This window comes from Electrophorus electricus, chromosome 12 (assembly GCF_041902795.1).
Source record: "Electrophorus electricus isolate QZ-2024a chromosome 12, ASM4190279v1, whole genome shotgun sequence".
Lineage (NCBI taxonomy): Eukaryota > Metazoa > Chordata > Actinopteri > Gymnotiformes > Gymnotidae > Electrophorus > Electrophorus electricus.
Window position 1 is genome coordinate 22,195,449 of NC_137508.1, and position 17,052 is coordinate 22,212,500.

The 17,052-nt window shown below is 43.4% G+C and overlaps 1 protein-coding gene across 3 annotated transcripts in view; it reads left to right on the plus strand.

Moving 5' to 3' along the window:
* The window catches only part of brf1a (BRF1 general transcription factor IIIB subunit a), a 40,409-nt gene extending 30,884 nt beyond the window's left edge, over window positions 1–9,525 (plus strand). For all 3 annotated transcript variants that reach the window (XM_081724669.1, XM_027008232.3, XM_035531578.2), the window contains 3 exons: window positions 6,513–6,564; window positions 7,068–7,224; window positions 7,359–9,525. In XM_081724669.1, coding sequence (XP_081580795.1) covers window positions 6,513–6,564; window positions 7,068–7,224; window positions 7,359–7,396 — 247 coding nt within the window. In that variant the 3' untranslated portion in view covers window positions 7,397–9,525. The remainder of the gene's footprint in view (window positions 1–6,512; window positions 6,565–7,067; window positions 7,225–7,358) is intronic.
* Window positions 9,526–17,052: the final 7,527 nt, after the last annotated feature.

Genomic DNA, 17,052 nt, shown 5'->3' on the forward strand with positions numbered 1-17,052 from the left:
AGCGCGTGCGTGCGTGAGTGTGTGGCAGGGCTATCTGTCTCGGGCCAGATGGCTAAGACTGTGGGAGGTGAAAGCAGGTCGTCTTTTACTGCTGCTCTTTTTTCCTTTTAACACACACACGCACACACACACACACACACACACTTTTCTGTGTTGTGATGGTACACTCTTCAGTATGTTACTAGTCTCTTCAAACAGATTCAAAAGAGTGGGGAAATCTCATACACTCATCTTGTCTCTGGTGTCTGCCTGTCTTCAGAAGCAAGGATTGTAAACACACACACACACACACACACACACACACACACACACACAATTGCACTGTGAGTTTCATGCTGGATAATTTGGAATGCAATCTTGATTGAGTCATCTCTCTCTCTCTCTCTCTCTGTCTCTGATTTCATTAATTTCCTTGCTGCTCATATCCCTGTAGAATTCCTTTTCTTTTCCGGCTGGTTGTTCAGTATGCGATGATGACCATCGCTTTGTCGGGTGGGTGATGGAGAGAGAGATGCAGAGATTTCTGCTCGTTTGTGTCTAGAGTTTCCATGTGGATGTAAGGGAGGGAAGGAGAAGCCTGTGTGTCCTGCCCACTCTATATTTAGTGTGTTAAGGGGCCAGAGGGCGGGGCTTTAAGTAGAGCATGGGCTTGAAGTGTAGCCTCTCACTAACCCACAAAAAAAAACCACAGTAGCACTTAGGCTTGTGCGCACGCTCACTCACACACACACACACACACACACACACACACACACACACACACACACACATTTAAGACTCTATCCTGTCTGTTTTGTTTGCTTGTCCGTGTGTGATCGCATGCCTTTACTGTACCCGAGGAGTGTTTGACGAACAGGTATAATGGGTAGAAGGAGAGAAGGATGGATGCGTAGCTAATTAGGAAGATGGACGGTGGGATGTATGGGAAGGAAAGGGGCAGAGAGCAAGAGATCTCGATAGAGGTGGAGAGATGGATGAATGGAGCGTGAGATGGATGCAGATGGAGAAAGGGGTAGATGGATGGAGTTGGAGAGAGAATTGGGTAAAGGGTTAGAGGAATGGAGATGGAGGGGTGGAGCAGATGAATAGATGTGGAGAGAAGGACAGACTGGGCAGAGGAATAGGCAGATGGAGATGTAGAGACCGAGAAATAAACATGAGGTGGAAGGTGATATAGGAGGGAAAGCCGGACACGTGTGGAGAGAGATGTGTAGAGATGGATGTAGGGATTCGGGGAGATACAAGGACAGATGGAGAGAGCGTGTGCAATGAACCGATAGACGGATACTGAGACGAATAGGTGGACAAAGAGCTAGATAAGTCAGTGGATGGAGGAATACGTGAACAGGGAGCCGTGGAGAGACGGACAGACACAGACGTGTACTGTATTGATGAGGAGATGAAGTTCGCTAGCTATGGCGAAAACACAGTGCACCCGTCCTAAACGTGCGCACGATTGCACCTATACACGGTGCCCAGGAAACCCCAGTGCCGAGTGGTACATGCGTGATCACACGCCTCTGCTGTCTGGGGCTGCTTTTTGTCCTATGAAATGTAAGAGCGGAAATGACTCTTCGTCTTCCCATCTTCAGCCCGGCTCACCTTGCTCTACTCTGCCCTGCCCCCTACATCCATCTCGTTAATAAAATGGCTTTATACCTGCTGAATAAATGATTGATTGGAGTGGAAGCTGTTGTTAAATCATTCATTGCGAAAGCTGCCTGGGTTCTTTTTTTTTTTTTTTTTTTTTCTCCCCATCTGATTGGAGAGGTGCGCCATTTCCATCAGCCAAAAAGAACAGTACACACACTCACACACAAACTGGACACGGTCCATTAGTGTACAATGCACAGTGGTGGTGTTGTTTTTTTTCTCCCATCTATCTTTATTTCTGCCCTCCTCTCCTCCCCCCCTCGTCTGCCCTCTCTTGCATTCACTCTTTCATTCACACACATTAAGTTCCATGCAGTGCAGTTGTACTCTGAACAGGCTGAATGGACAGACTCTCAGTACAGTGACCGCTAACACCTAGTCAGTCTGCAAAGGTACTCCTCCTTTTCTGCTTTTACATTCACTCCCCCACCTCTCTCTCTCTCTCTCTCTCTCTCTCTCTCTCTCTCTCTCTCTCTCTCTCTCTCTCTCCCTTTCTCTCACGCTCCCTCTCTCTCCTGTTGGCAGTATAAAGAACTCTATTCATTCTTTCTGTGCAGTAGTCAGTGACCGTTAGTGTGAAAGTTGAACAGTAAAAAGGTTGCAGTCATTTATTACACTGACTCTGACTTTGTGTGTGTGTGTGTGCGTGTGTGTGTGGCCTGTGACAGCAAAGTTGTTACTCATACATTTGATTTCCCCTTGATGACCCACAGGAATATTCTCTCTCATTCTTGTTGTCTTTTAGATCCCTTCGTTCTGCCTTTACCCTCCCTCGTCCCCCTGCAGTTTGACGTCCTCATCTATCCCTCTATCCAGCCCTCGTTCTTTTAATGAGGAAAACCTTCCGGTTCACACAGTTCCAGGCTGCTGCCGCGTCTCCTTACTGTGCTCCCTTACACACACAGAAAAGCAGATTACCAGAAACGGATCGTTCTTTTCTCAAACCCTTTCATGCATTCTTTCTTTACCTTCATTAGGTTTCCCCCACCCCTTTTAAAGCTGCTCCTGCTGGCTTTAAAGAGGGGTCGTGTGTCTGTCTGTGTGTGTGTATGTCTGTCTCTGTGTGTGTGTGTGTGTGTGTGTGTGTGTGTGTGTGTGGTTCACTGTCTGGCAGAAGAAGAAATGCTTGTGTGTACATGTGTATGTGAATGAGGGCAGATTCAGTGTTTCTAATTTTATGTGAGTGAATGACTACCAGGAATGTAGTATCTGTGTGAGACAGAACAAAAAGAGTTCAGAAATGGGGCCATGGGCATAGCTTTTATTATACAAAAAGGGGGGCATAGGGCTTTAACTCGACTTTGAAAATAACACGGACGTAGAGGGCGAGCACCAGCAAGAGCTCCCTGACACATGGCTCCACCTCCAAAGGACCCCAGAGCCCTGTGACTCCACCCTTGACACACGGCTCCACCTCCCAGAGAGCCCCAGAGCTGCCAATGACTCCGCCATTGTAGACACTTTCAACCGTTTTAATGAGGTTTGCACCATTAAACATCAAAATAGGTCTGCCTTCCGACCACGAGTGGCATTCCGCAGAGTTCTGCAGAGATGCGGAGGTGGATTTGCTGAGGTAGTTTCTGGCCTGCCAAAAATAGCCCGTCCGCCAGCGTACAGATCGTCGGAGAGGCTCCGCCCCGAGGCTTCCAGAGCAGCACGCGGAGCAGCAGTCTCTGAAAGCAGAGCACGTTTGTGTGACTTTCTTCCTCCCCAGCGTTGGGTAGCGCGACAAACGCAAGTTTTTTCCCAGCAGCCCTGGCTGCTGTTCCTCGGCGCTTAGTTAGCGAATTAAGCGAGCCCGAGGGCATTCTGGAGTTTTTCCTGCTTCTTTGGGCTTTCTTCTATTTGTTTTATCCTCTCACTCTCTCCCTTCCCTTAATTGACTTTTGCTCCCTTTAGCGTTGGTCCACACCACAAGGATGTACAGTGTTCATCAGCTCTCTCTCTCTCTCTCTCTCTCTCTCTCTCTCTCTCTGTGTGTAGAGAGCTATGGCCATCAGCAGTAAGCTGATTAAAAGAGTAAAGCTGGGTTAGGAAGAGAGAGAGGGCAGCATTGTGCAGAGGTCGTGTGTGTGTGTGTGTGTGTGTGTGTGTGTGTGTGTGTGTGTATGAGCAATCTGGTTGATGCATGGTCCCAGAAGATTGCGGAAAGTTTGGCTGTCCTACTTGTGAAGTGTTTGTGCAGTGTGCGAGCGCGTGACCTGATGTGAATTTTTAACCCCAGCATGTGTGTGGGACCTGCGTGAAGGAGGGGCACTTCATAGGTCCTGACACACCACCTATTTGGACATCAGGTCAGAGGTCAAGGAGGGTCACATGGTACAGCGCCTCAGCTCTCTTGGGCAGTAGTTGACCCATACCCTCCCATTGCCCCAGGGAGCGCACTCTGGTGGGGTATTAGGCATCACAATGTTGTGCGCCTTCCACTGTCTGCTGGGCTTTTAATCCGAGCTGAAAACATGATTCCAGCTCTTCAGTTTAGTGCTTCGCCCAGTAAAGTGTATGTGCAGTGGTCCTTAACTATTTTTAGGTGTGTGTGCAATAGGGGTGTAACGGCACACGTATTCATCACGGTACATACGTTACAGTACGGTGCATGCAGTCACAGGGAGACTATGCTGTAGCCTGTGTGCGAAGGTTGAACATTATGCGGAATCAGAGTTCACCCAAAATCTTAAGATGAAAGTCGTCAGATAAGCTCAGGGGCCTCTGACGGTCAGTTCCACTATGGCAAATGACACACAGGAGCAAAAGGATCTGCCTGCTTCTTTGAAATCAGCTATATGGGAAAGTCTCAAGTTCCCAGTGAACTATGACAGCAAGAGGTGGACTGGACTAGGACACTGTGCCGAAACAGATAAACTAACACGCATTTAATGGCAACACCCAGATGTAACAATCGTTTACATTTTGCATTCATGCCTGGGGCAGAATCACTTACAATTTCACTTGTACAGAGACTCTTACCATGAGGCATTTGCCAGGACAGGGGACCGAACCCCAATCCCCCACAGGGACGGCAGTGTTGTTACCACCTGCTCTATACCTACCAACCAGTTGCTGAACTTGGTCCAAAAAACCAAAAAGCTAACCAGTCCAACTACATGTCCATGCTGCGAAATCCCAGCAGCAACTAGATGCAACAGGGCCAAAAACATTATTGAAGCAACTGGCATTTACATTTAGTTTAATTAAGATTTAAATGTTGAAATATAGCCTGAGTGGAACAAATTTAAAATTTATTATTCTATTTATTTTGTGTTTTTATAACATGAGATGCATTTCAGTTTTGTAGCTGATTGCTTTTTGTTTTATCACCCCTACATAAAAATATGAATGAGGGTGTATGTAGCCTGTTTACATTTGAATGTTTAATACATTACAGGCTGTACCAGCTTTGGGGGGGGTTGAGGGAGGTGGGTGGGTGGGATGATTATATGACTCTAGGTGGAACAAACTGTAACTTGCACTGCTGTCTGGTCAAAATAAATGAAGAGATCTAATCTTACACATTTGGGGGTTTTTGTTGCTTTTTTTTCCCCCCACATTGTACCAAACTCGTACCAAGTCGTGATGCCCAAACTGTGGTGTGAACCGAACCATGACTTCTGGGTAATGTTACACCGCGAGTGAGTGTGTGAGTGTGTGTGTGTGTGCGTTTGTGTGGGTATTGGGATTATTTAGGGAGTTGAATGTTAACGCTGTTTTTGGCTCCAGTGGAGTCTCACTCTGCCAAATGCTGCTTCTCATCCCAGAATGCATTGCAACATGAATAGGACACTTTCATGCTGGGCCTCGAAGGACTGCCAAGCTGTGTGTGTGTGCGTGTGCGTGCATGTTTGTGCGTGCGCGTGTGAGAGATGGTCTTGAGACTGTGTGAGACTTTTAATGAGTTGACACACATATAACGGTCCTCCTGAGAAGCTGAGGACTTTCAGGTAGAGGTGGTGTGTGTGTGTGTGTGTGTGTGTGTGTGTGTGTGTGTGTGTGTGTGTGTGTGTGTGTGTGTGTGTGTGTGTGTGTGTGTGTGTGTGTGTGTGTGTGTGTGTGTGTGTGTGTGTGTGTGTGTGTGAGAGTGAGTGAGTGAGACACTACAACAGGAAGAAAATGCACATTTCTATATGAGTAGAGGATGTTTGCATGTGTTAATAATGGTGACTGTGTGTGTGCATGTGTGTAAAGAGACAGGTCCCTGTGAGATTTGAGCTTCTACATTTTCATTTTATAATCAGTTGACTTTTGAATAAATTTGATTATGATTTATTTATGCTGCCACTTTAACACATCTCTTGCTGCCTCATTTGCATATCTCAAAATCTGTGGAATAATAAGTAATCTCAAGCTCATTAACACTTTGTGTTAAAAACAGATGAATGGCACTTTTTTTTTCTTTGTTTGCATGCATTTGCTCACTAATGCGTTGTTTACTCTGTAGATTGATCAACTACAGTGACTGTCCCTTTGAAAGATATAAAACGATGAATTAGAATTAGTTCATTAAAGATGAACTATAAACCATTTTGAACAATCTCCTAACTGAAAGAAACCGAAGACATTTCGAAACTAGTTGTATAGAATATATTTAGAATAAAATATTTTAAATTAAGCATATACAATAAACACACCTGTAACGTGTAAGGGCACAGTCTGATGAAGGAAAGGTTTCTTGTCTCTGAAATAATTTGTCAGTTTCTTTTTATTTGTCAGAACGTGATTATGGATGTCAAATTAACTGCAGTGTTGTATGCCCTTGTTGAAGTTTAGTTTACTTAATGTGCACTTAGTTGATTCCAAATATATTTGTTTATTTATCATAAATAGCAGCACTGCCTCATATATAGCTCTGTCCTCTGCTCTAGATTACGGCCACTCATATCAGCACAGCCCTCTAAGAAGCTGGCCCTTGATCAGGTACGAGCACCTGGACCTCTGTGCACTTCACCATTTCCCTGTCAACTCTAGCTGCTCCCAGATCAGAACACCTCCCGCACTGTGTCTAGGCTCACCTCTGAAGGAATGGGAGCAGGCTGCTCACAGTAAAGTTCACTTTGTAAAGGGGAAAATGAATTTCTGCAAGTTTTCTGAATGCTTGATTGCACCACCAAGGGGGATGCATGAACTACGTTCTCTGATCTGTCATTCACATTATTCAGTGGCGATGAGACGTTGACACACACACACACACACACACACACACACACACACACACACACACACACACACACACACACACACACACACACACCACACGCACGCTGCACCCATTTTTAATGGGATTTAAGATTTTTTCTCCCCATAGCTGTAGCTAAATGTTTGTTTCTCACCCCACACTTCTGATTTACTAGGGTGTCTCACACTTTATAGGCTTCAATGAAACAGTTCAAATAAACTGCCCTGCCTTTGCTTGTCAATAGCTGGTGTCTAATACCCCAGTGCCGGCCCCGGCTGCCACTACCCAGAATGTCGTGGTTGTGGAGTGCGGGCCAGTGGTCTATGAAGAACCAGGAAACGAGGAAGAGGAGGAGGATGAAGAGCCCTGCATCAGTGCAATGCAGCTCGTTGGCGGCAACGGTGAGCCATTGACATGATACCGCCATGTGTCCTCTTTGACCCCTTGAATAACCCTTGACCTTTTAACCCTAACCTTTTTTGTGTTTTAATGCTTTCCTTGCTTAATGGGTTGTATTTCTCTTATTTGTTTGCAGACTATGGCTATGATTTGGACGATGACGATGGGTTCTAATTGTAGTCTGTTTGAAGGCTATGAAAACTCAGAAAACAGATTATACTTCACCTGTGCGTGTGTGCGTGTGTGCGTGTGCGCGCGTGTGTGCGTGTGCGCGCGTGTGTGTGTGTGTGTGTGTGTGTGTGTGCATACAAACATGCTGTTGGCTTATACTTGAAAGGTTCTCACACACAACAATTAGTCTATTATACAATCATGATAAGCTTGAAATAATTTTACAGAGATGCTACATTTTTCTTGGGTGTGGGTGCATGTGGGGGGGGTGTGTGTATACATACAAATATGCTGCTGTTTGCTTATACTTGAGGAAAAATTTTCTCTCACACACAATGCTTACTCTAATATACAATCATGATGACAAACTTGAAATCATCTTAAAGTGATGCTGCATTTGTCTTGGGGTGTGTATGTACATGTGTGTTTTTTTTGTTTTTTTTTTGTGTGTGTTCATTCAGATGGTATAGAGTAATGCAGGTTATACATTGCAGTCTGTCATGCATGCCACAACTGTTCCCCTCCCATAGTGAACCCCGTCGGTTTTCCCGTCTGTAGTCCTGTGGCGTGACTGGGGGAGCCCCCATCCACAGGACACCAGCGTTATCCACGTCCTTGCTGGTGTTCAGGCGTGAGTGGGGCTGTAGATGGGAGCTCTCTCTGATCGCAGTGCTGGCTTCTCTGCACCAGCCGCCTCACTGGCTCCCTAAAGGCTTGTGATGCTGGCGTTTTCCTAGCAGAAGCATTTGTGTAGTATACCCTGGTGCACTAATGTGGCAATAATACATGCGTATGCACGCGCACATATGCACGCGCATGCACACACACACACACACACACACACACACACACACACACACACGCGGTCAGTGTCTTCACTAATGAGGAAAAAATTGAGACACAAAGCATGATGCTTCCCAATGTCTTTCATCTACTTTCATCTCTGTGTGTGTGTGTGTGTGTGTGTGTGTGTGTGTGTGTGTGTGTGTGTGTGTGTGTGTGTGTTTCACTGGCTGTGAGTGGCCCTGTCTCTCCTGGGTGTGTGCTTTCTGTATACAGTAACTACATTAGTGTCAGAGACAGCCTTCTGCTGACATATGGCCATGTACGCCTAACTGGATTAAGGCTGGTGCCGTTTTCTATGTGTATGCGAGCGCGAATGTATGTGAGTAAAAAAAAATGAGATGACTATTTGAAATGCCAAAGTCTTATGATAAGAAAGCCTTACTGGCTGTGTGTGTAAAGCAGTGGTTTAAACCTGTGGGATCAGGGCCAGCTTCTTCTGTGTTGCTATGCTGCTAACCCACAGCACATGTTGGTACTGTTATTTAATCATGTATGACATGACTTTTGTTAAAAAGTGAATGTAATTTTGTTAAGAATTGAATGTGGCTTGGCTGTTAAGAGACTGCTATGCTGTTCTGTCCATGCTGAGGTCTCCGTATACAAGTTCTAATATCAGATGGGAGACACTTCACACTTGGAACAGTTTTACTCCACATAAGTGCTGTGGATTTTTTCATTTATTTATTTTTGTCCTTAAACAAATAGTTTCTTCTCAAGTTTATTTTTTTCCTTCAGTCATTCATTTCTGACACTCGTTAGAGTGAATCAGTAAAACAACAGAAGACCAGCAAGAAGCTTTTGTGATTTGGAAACTCCTGATCGTGCTCCACAGACTCCGTCTGAGATCTCTCACGCAGGTCGCTCACCACATTCCCATCGCTGCCAATACACACCCCTTGCATTTGGGCTGGACCCCACATCCCCCGGGCCTGGATCGTCAGCACTTGGCCAAGTGTAACTAAATAGTGCTTACAGAAAGAAATCCTGCATGTGTGGTGTTGCCTACATTCTGCATGTATGAGTCAGAAGTATGTTGAACATATTGCATATTGCCTTTTAGTTTGTGAGCAGATATATCGAACCTTTTGGGTGATCTGGTACTGTGATGGTTCTATGCAACTGACCATGACTGTGTTCATCAGTAAAGCACCATTCCTGTATATACACCTTAATTATGCCTTAATTAGGAAGTTGCTGCTGTCCTGGCAGAACTATGGTAACACACTGCATGCTTCTTGTCTGAAAACATCGAATGTTGCAGTCATTAAAACCGCCTGTACAATCACTTTCTGCTTTTGACCTTTGGAGGTTTGAGTGAGGACCTGCTGGAGCAGGTCGAACAGTTGAATCTGTTGATACGAGGGCGTGCCTGATGAGATTCAGCACAGTGTTTCTTGAACTCTGTTCATACAGACCTCTGGCCTGCTACTACTGTTCTTGTTCGGGGGGAGGGGGAAATCGAGAACTGTTGGGTCGAAACTGTTCAGTGTTCAGTTGGGGCTGGCTGAATGAATTTGAAGTGGTGCTTGGTAGTCAGCTTATAAACACTGGAAAAAAACAAACAAACCCAAACCCTGAAAAGGTTTGTTATTTAAGAATGCGGAGTTGAAGTGTCTAAATTCACTGTAACAATTGACATATTACAGTAAAATCATAATGGGGAAGTTCCTATTGGTAGGTAATATTAGTAGGTTATATTTATTTCAAATTTTAGCTTTCATTGTCTCCTTCCCTGTAACGTAGAACATTTTAATGTAATTTCCATACATTCCTATTCCAGTACATTTTATTAAAATATGCAAGTCTTTAAAAGGTTACCCTTTATCAATGTTCAATCACTTGTTGGTGTAGTCACTAAAGATTCGATTTTTGGAGGAGTACAAACCAAATACTGCTCTCTGAAGTTTGGTTCTCTGAGCTGTGTACATCAGGACTGCTGTGCCTGACTGGGCGCCTCCAAATTTAAGAGTAGTCTATATAATAAAAAAAAAAAAGACAGACCAGTAATTTGATGTTTTCGCTGTGAGGCCTATGTAATCTCTGAGCTGCTCTACATAAATAAGGGGGTTGTAATAGACTAACCCATGTTATGTTTGAGTGAGGAAAATTTAGCAAAGTGCACCATCTAGTGGTCATTAATTGTAAATTAAAGTAGTTTTACTTCCAAACTTTGTACCACGATGGCAAATTTTTAAATTTGAGTAAGATGAACTGTGGAAGTCCAGTTCTTTTGAAAAAATATGTTTTTGTAGAGGGGGAAAAAAATGCTAAAATGATTCAAGGCCTCTGTGGAAGCATCTTATTTAAAGGGGCTGACGTTTACAAGTATACAGTCTGAAAAATGAACCAAGACGGTTTAGCAATACCGGCTGTTTTGGTACAAGAAAATATATTTGTACAAAAATAGTTCCTTTGTTATCACACATTCACTCTCTGTACCTAAAGTTGACATGAAACTGAGCCTGGATTTGTGAGCTTTTTACGTTAGCATTACAAACTTGTCAATCACACGGACGCCAGTCATTTTGCATTGCCAGTCTTAAATGTGTCTATATGAAACTATATGACTTTTTTGCTTTGTGAAATACATTTGTTTTTTGCCCCGAGCTCTGAATGCGGCACTCGGATCTGATCGGTCAATACAAAGAAACCATTAATGATCCGCCCTGTGAATATGGGCCTTATGGTCAATAATCTGCCTTCTCCTCACCGAGCTGTGGATTTCTTCTGGACACAGCAACTCCGGTTAAATTCCCTAGCAGAAGGATGACGTCTTCCGGTACAGATGCAACAGCTGTCTTTTGGGGCTGAATGAAGGATAGCAGCTTCAGCAACTCTCTCTTGAGACTGGGAGAACAGAGGTTCTGGAGAACGCGTGCATGTTCTGTATGTACATTCATTTGGTTGCCTAGTTGCTTATTGGTGTTTCATCAATTGTCTTTATTATGTACATAGCCAACGACATTTGTCTCTCCTCCTGGACGAGCCCCCGTTTCGTGTTTCGGCCAGCTTGTTTACCAGTACTGCGTCTAGGCGTCTGAATAAAAAACAGAGGGAGGACCCGATAAAACAGGCAAGAAAAAGGAAGAGCAGGTTGGTACGTGTGCTCACAGCCAAAACAAACACAGCAGCGGGAGAAGCGAGAGGAAGGAAAGTAGTGACCCCCTCAGGTGATAAATATAACCCTCACCCACCCTGGCATTACAACACCTAGATGGAGAACGTGGACTGTAACAGTGAGTATCAAATCCCTCTCTCTCAGCACTCAATTTTAGAAACTATTAAACATTTTAATTTTAATTTTTTTTATTAGAAACACCTTGTAGGTGTAGAGTTTCACATTTTAGCCTATCTGTAGCCAAGCGCTCGTTATGTATGTCGTCCTCTAACACTCCGCTAGCTTCTAACCACAGGAAACATGCATTACCAAGCCACCAACAGAAAGCTATATTAGAAACTAATAGAAAGGTATGTTTTTATGATGGTGTATTTGCTTAAAATGTTCCATTCTAACATCGTCCATGGTATTTTCACAGTATTCATCTTGTACAAATGTTGACATTTGGAACTGCAGTAATTATTTTTGATCATTGTGCAGACAAGAACTGCAAAGTTGACGACAAACCATCACAGCTTAGTTTTTGCAGAAGCGCTTTGGAGAGAGAGAGTACAGCAAAAATGAATCCTGTTTCAAATCAGTTTTGGATCAGACATCAGGCTATGAAACAATCCCCCCCCCCCCCCCGGATTATTGTCACTGATGTCACATAACCACCTCACACAATCTCCGTTTTGGTGTGATTCCAATATATCTGAATAAAAGTAGCTTTCAACACTTTCAATAAAAAAAAACAAAAAACTATACTGTCTGAATAAAAGTAACTTTCAATACTGACTGGGGATTTGTCAGAGGTGCAAAGGTATAGCTCCGCACATGCTCTGCTTTCATGTCTGGCATGATGCCTCTGTTCTGCAGTTTAACTGGTCTTGTGGGCATTATTTTTTTACTTTGGTATTAGGTGGATTCTTAAATATTGACATGGCAAATATAGCCAATGGGGATCTATTTTGACACGGATTTGATTGTATTCATATGGATAATAAACAGGTGCAAAATCACAGGCTAAAACAGCAGCTAGCAGTCACACACAGACTTGTACACGTTAGGTTTTATACATGTCTGGTAATTGTTGTTCTGGGCATCCAAGGTAGAAATTATGGTTTACCTCTGTGAGGCTTATCAGTGCTCTGATAGTACATCTTGGGAATGGATTCCAAGACATGAGCTACCCTGGTTCCAAACACTATTATATTCTAATCAACAATTATATGGGATTTTAAAAAACATTGTCTACATGGGTGTTTTTTTCTGTGTTGTATGTAAGCATTAATTTGTGGAAATAAAAGCACTATCCTTCGCTGAAAAAAAACAACTGCCATTTGAATGAAAACTTAAAAAAAAAAAGCAAACTGGATTTGTGTGATTGTATGAGACATGCAGGTTTTCTGTCTCCTGTCATCCCACATCTGTGACAGCAGCCAGCGTTTTGCTTAGATGATTAACTGGACTTCCTAGTCATGATTTTTGGAATTGCCTAGAAGGGTGATTTCTGAAACGCCAGAAAGCTTTTTGGTTGTTTTCCGGGTGCTAGAGAGGAATTCGAAACACATCTCATCAAAACACACAAGTATGTCTTTGGGAAACTGGGGTCATTTCCTGAGTAAAACATTGTTGGATTGTTGGAGACCCTGGACTACAGACATTAACAAAATAAAAAAGACATTATCCCTTGCAGATCAGGGATGTGTGCGTGTTCTACCAAATTACTTGTACAATATTTTTTAATTCAGCCTATTATTTTTTGGTCTTAGCTTACTTTTATTTTATTTTATTTTTTTTACAGGGGAATTATCAGTGATAACTATAGTGAATGCGAACAGCGCTTCTACCTCTTTGACTGTCTAGCAATAAAACCTGATCCGTTAATGGAAAAGACATTCCTGTATCATTAATGCTGCTACTGTACGTTGTCTCAGTTGGACGCTGCTTTGGGTAAAGGCGTCTGCTAAACAGATGTAGCATGGATATACACAGCGGTCACATAAGATCATGTTATAAGACAGCCAGAACCTGAAAGCTCATTGTTATTGTTATTCGCTTTGCTTTGTCATTCTGTGTTTATGCATCATACTTTTCTTGCCTGTAATTACGTCTTTGGGCGCCTTTGGTTAAATGATACACAAATACGCCATCTGCTGGATACTGATGGTACTACTCCACCGATTCAAACCTGGAAGGTAGTACATACAGTATAGCACGTGATTGGCGGTTAATTTAGGGGTACAAGGAGAGTTTCGCCTGTTCTGAAGGGGAATTCATTTTTGAGCAGCCGTTTACCAATACGTTAACAATTGGTCAGGCAATGATGTGTTGAATTTCATCACAAAGGCTTTAGAGACTGAACTGAAATTTAACTAAATGAATTGTGATGCAAGTGAATGAAGCTGTTGCAAAAAGACACCTAAAGTTCCACATTATTTGGTCATCTGCGTTATCACAAAAAGGCCTAGGAGACAAGATTGCAAATCCTAAGTAAGGAAAACTCCGATTCTCTACACTCTAACAACTATTGTCATTACAAATGTAGCCACATATTTACAGGAGAGATCAAACACGGCACATGGCCTGGTTCTTTCACAGCTACACACTCTTATTTACGAATTCAGACACAGGGAACTCTGTGTGTGTGTGTGTGTGTGTTTGCACGCTTAATGCAGCATGGAGACACAGTGTCTGTGGGTGCACGGATGTGTCTGATGTTCAGCCCTGCTTAATCACTTGTGCCACACACCTGTCTTCTGTATGGGCAGCATTCACCCACTTGGGCAATGAACGCCACCTCTAGGGTCTGTCATTAACAACCATAATTTTCTTTTACGTTGAAAGGATACAGCGTCCGAAAAACGCTCCTGTAGCTGGCTCACACAGCGGCATGTTAGAGTGTGAAATGTTGGCGCCATTTATATTCTGTATGTTTGTTTATTTCGCTCTGTCCTTTGCTTAAATCTCTTCCTGTACCTGCGGTTCCAGTGACCACAAGATGATTCTAATATGCTTCCCTGGGAATGTTGGAAATGGTCTGTGATGCTGTTACTTTAAAATACGCTCAAAACACACTTTAGTCTGCAATCGGACTGCGATCAATTGAGAGGAGAGGTGCCTGAATCTTGGCTTGCGTCTGTACACATACTAACACACATGCACCCACGTAAGATCCAACAAGTCATCGCCTGTCTACTCGGAACTGTGTAAATAAGCTGTTTTGATAGAAGCATCAAATTAGCCTGACTGCTTGGCATTCATGATGGGTAAACAGAACACATGCCAGATACAACAGGCAATTCGCACACATGTACGTATACAGGCAGACATACACACACATAGCCTGTCTCCAAAAGCAAAGCTGAATACACAGAAACAAGCCAGATTCACTAAAACTGTATTGTGAGTTGCTGTTGCATCATATCGCTGGAGATATGCAAAGTTAAACAACACTTATATGAATGGCTCATCTAAGTAGATGAACCATTCATTGTTGTTGAAATGACTCAGTGATGGTCCAATTATTTAGCTGTGTGTGTGTGTGTGTGTGTGTGTGCGTGCGTGTGTGTGCGCGCGCGCAAGCAAGTGCTTTGTGTAAAGTCAAAGCAAAAACAAATTTCCAGTTGTCACTGCATTCACAAAATTCAAAACACCATAGCAGGCTGCAGATTTATGCAGGTTTGCAGGTCTAGCTTACAATCCAGAGTCTCTTGTATCCTGAGTGGTGTGTGTGTGAGAGAGAGGGAGGGTGTGTTTACATGTTTGCCTGCTGTCTTTTGCAACCTTACAACTCTCACCCACTCGAACAAAACTCCAGCGGCTTGGAACTCATGTCACGCTGTGGCTGTATTTGTTGCTCTCACATTCCTGGTGGAGGGTGTGGGCGTGTACCAACTTCGAGCATGGAGTCTCTCAGCTTTATCTGATCACTGCGCTTAGGCAAGACGAGAGCAGGGCAGCAGAACGCACTGCACGGACAGGCACCGGCCTCATGAAATACGCCCCCGCAACGTAACACAGCTCTCTTTAGGACTTTCCCCACAGTACATTTATGTATCATCTTGCGATGTGTGTGTGAGGGGGGGGCCTCCCTTTCATTGTTTGGGTGGGCAGGTTGTGTAGTCTGCACTGGTTTTAGACTGGAGGAAAAACAGAAGGGCAGGGGGTGTCTCTATCTTGATCCTGTTATCATTACAACCACATGACCAACAATAGGAGTCAATAAGCATCTCGTAGGTGTGTGTGTGTGTGTGTGTGTGTGTGTGTGTGTGTGTGTGTGTGTGTGTGTGTGTGTGTGTGTGTGCACATGTGCATGCACTTCCAAAGTTAAAGCTGGTTCAAGGGCAAAATTCAGGCACATGTGCAGACACAAACCCCACTGCACTGAGGACTGGACCCTACACTTTCAGTGTATGTTGAAGTATTTTATATATTAAAGAGTAGTTAAGTTAAATTGCTCCTCTTGAAATGATGAAAGCCAATACCCACTAATTACTATAATGCAAAGGTCCTTCATACTTTTTGGAGACTTTCAGTTTCATGTTTGGTCAATGTCATTTAGAAATCTATTTATATTTTATTTATTACATTTATATATGTGGATAAATCAATGTTCTTACTTAAAATGCACCTGGACCTTTAATCCAACACAGATGCTGAAGTGATTAGAAATGGCAAATAATTTCTATCCAAAAGGCCACGCGCAGGGGTTGCGTCCTTTGTACCATGAAGAAAAAAGCGATGAACCTGTTTATTACAAACCAGGACAGTGCACAACATGTTTAAATGACACCATGCTCCTTTTAAACCTATAGACCTCACTGATTTAACCAGAACCTACAGGCTAGCATGCGTGTTCTGGGGTCATTCTTCCTTTCCCTACATGTGCCTCCATTGTTTTGCTGCGTGATTCCATGGAGTGACATTTTGTGAATGTACTTTTTTTTCTCCCCCCCGCTGCAGTAACAGAAGTGAGATCACCATGACATCATTCCACTTGTGTAGAGCTGGAATGGTGTCAAATGTCACCTGAGCACAATTCGAATATATAATTAATGAGTGACAAACATGTTTTTCCCTTGAGATGCATCTAGGGCTTCTGAAATTCAAACCACCGCAAATGTGGAGCAAACGCAACCATTGATCCAAGAATAGTAAAGGCAAACTTCTTTTGTGGGCAGTGCCAAAAACCAGACTTCAGACTCCTTGGCACTACCAGTAGCCATGGAGCAGAAGAATGTTGTTCTTCTTTTGTTTGGTTAGTGTTTTTTTCTCCAACTCCCTCTTCCTTGGGTTGATAAGGTCTTCCCGACTACTACTTTTGGCAGTGAGATGCCAGAGAGATAGAGAGCAAGAGAGAGAATTCTGAACATGTAGAGACTCAACCTTCTTGATCGTCCCTTCATTCCTTTTTAAAAATCTAAAGTAGAACAAATACCTTAAACGTTAGGCATGACCACTATGTTAATCCACTAGTGCAGCAGACGAATTAACCTTACAATAATGATTATGCAGAACATCGAGGTATTTATAACCAGCTGAGGTTTTGAGAAGGAAGATATAAACGGGAAGAGATGCTCAAGCAGCCTCTTACACCTTTGCAAAAACCAGATCCTACAACGCTGTGTGCGCGCGCGCCTCCAGTAAACCAAGGAAGCCGGTCCCTTTGTAAGGTTTGAGTAAACTCAACAACAGATAAGGTCTTCCCGTC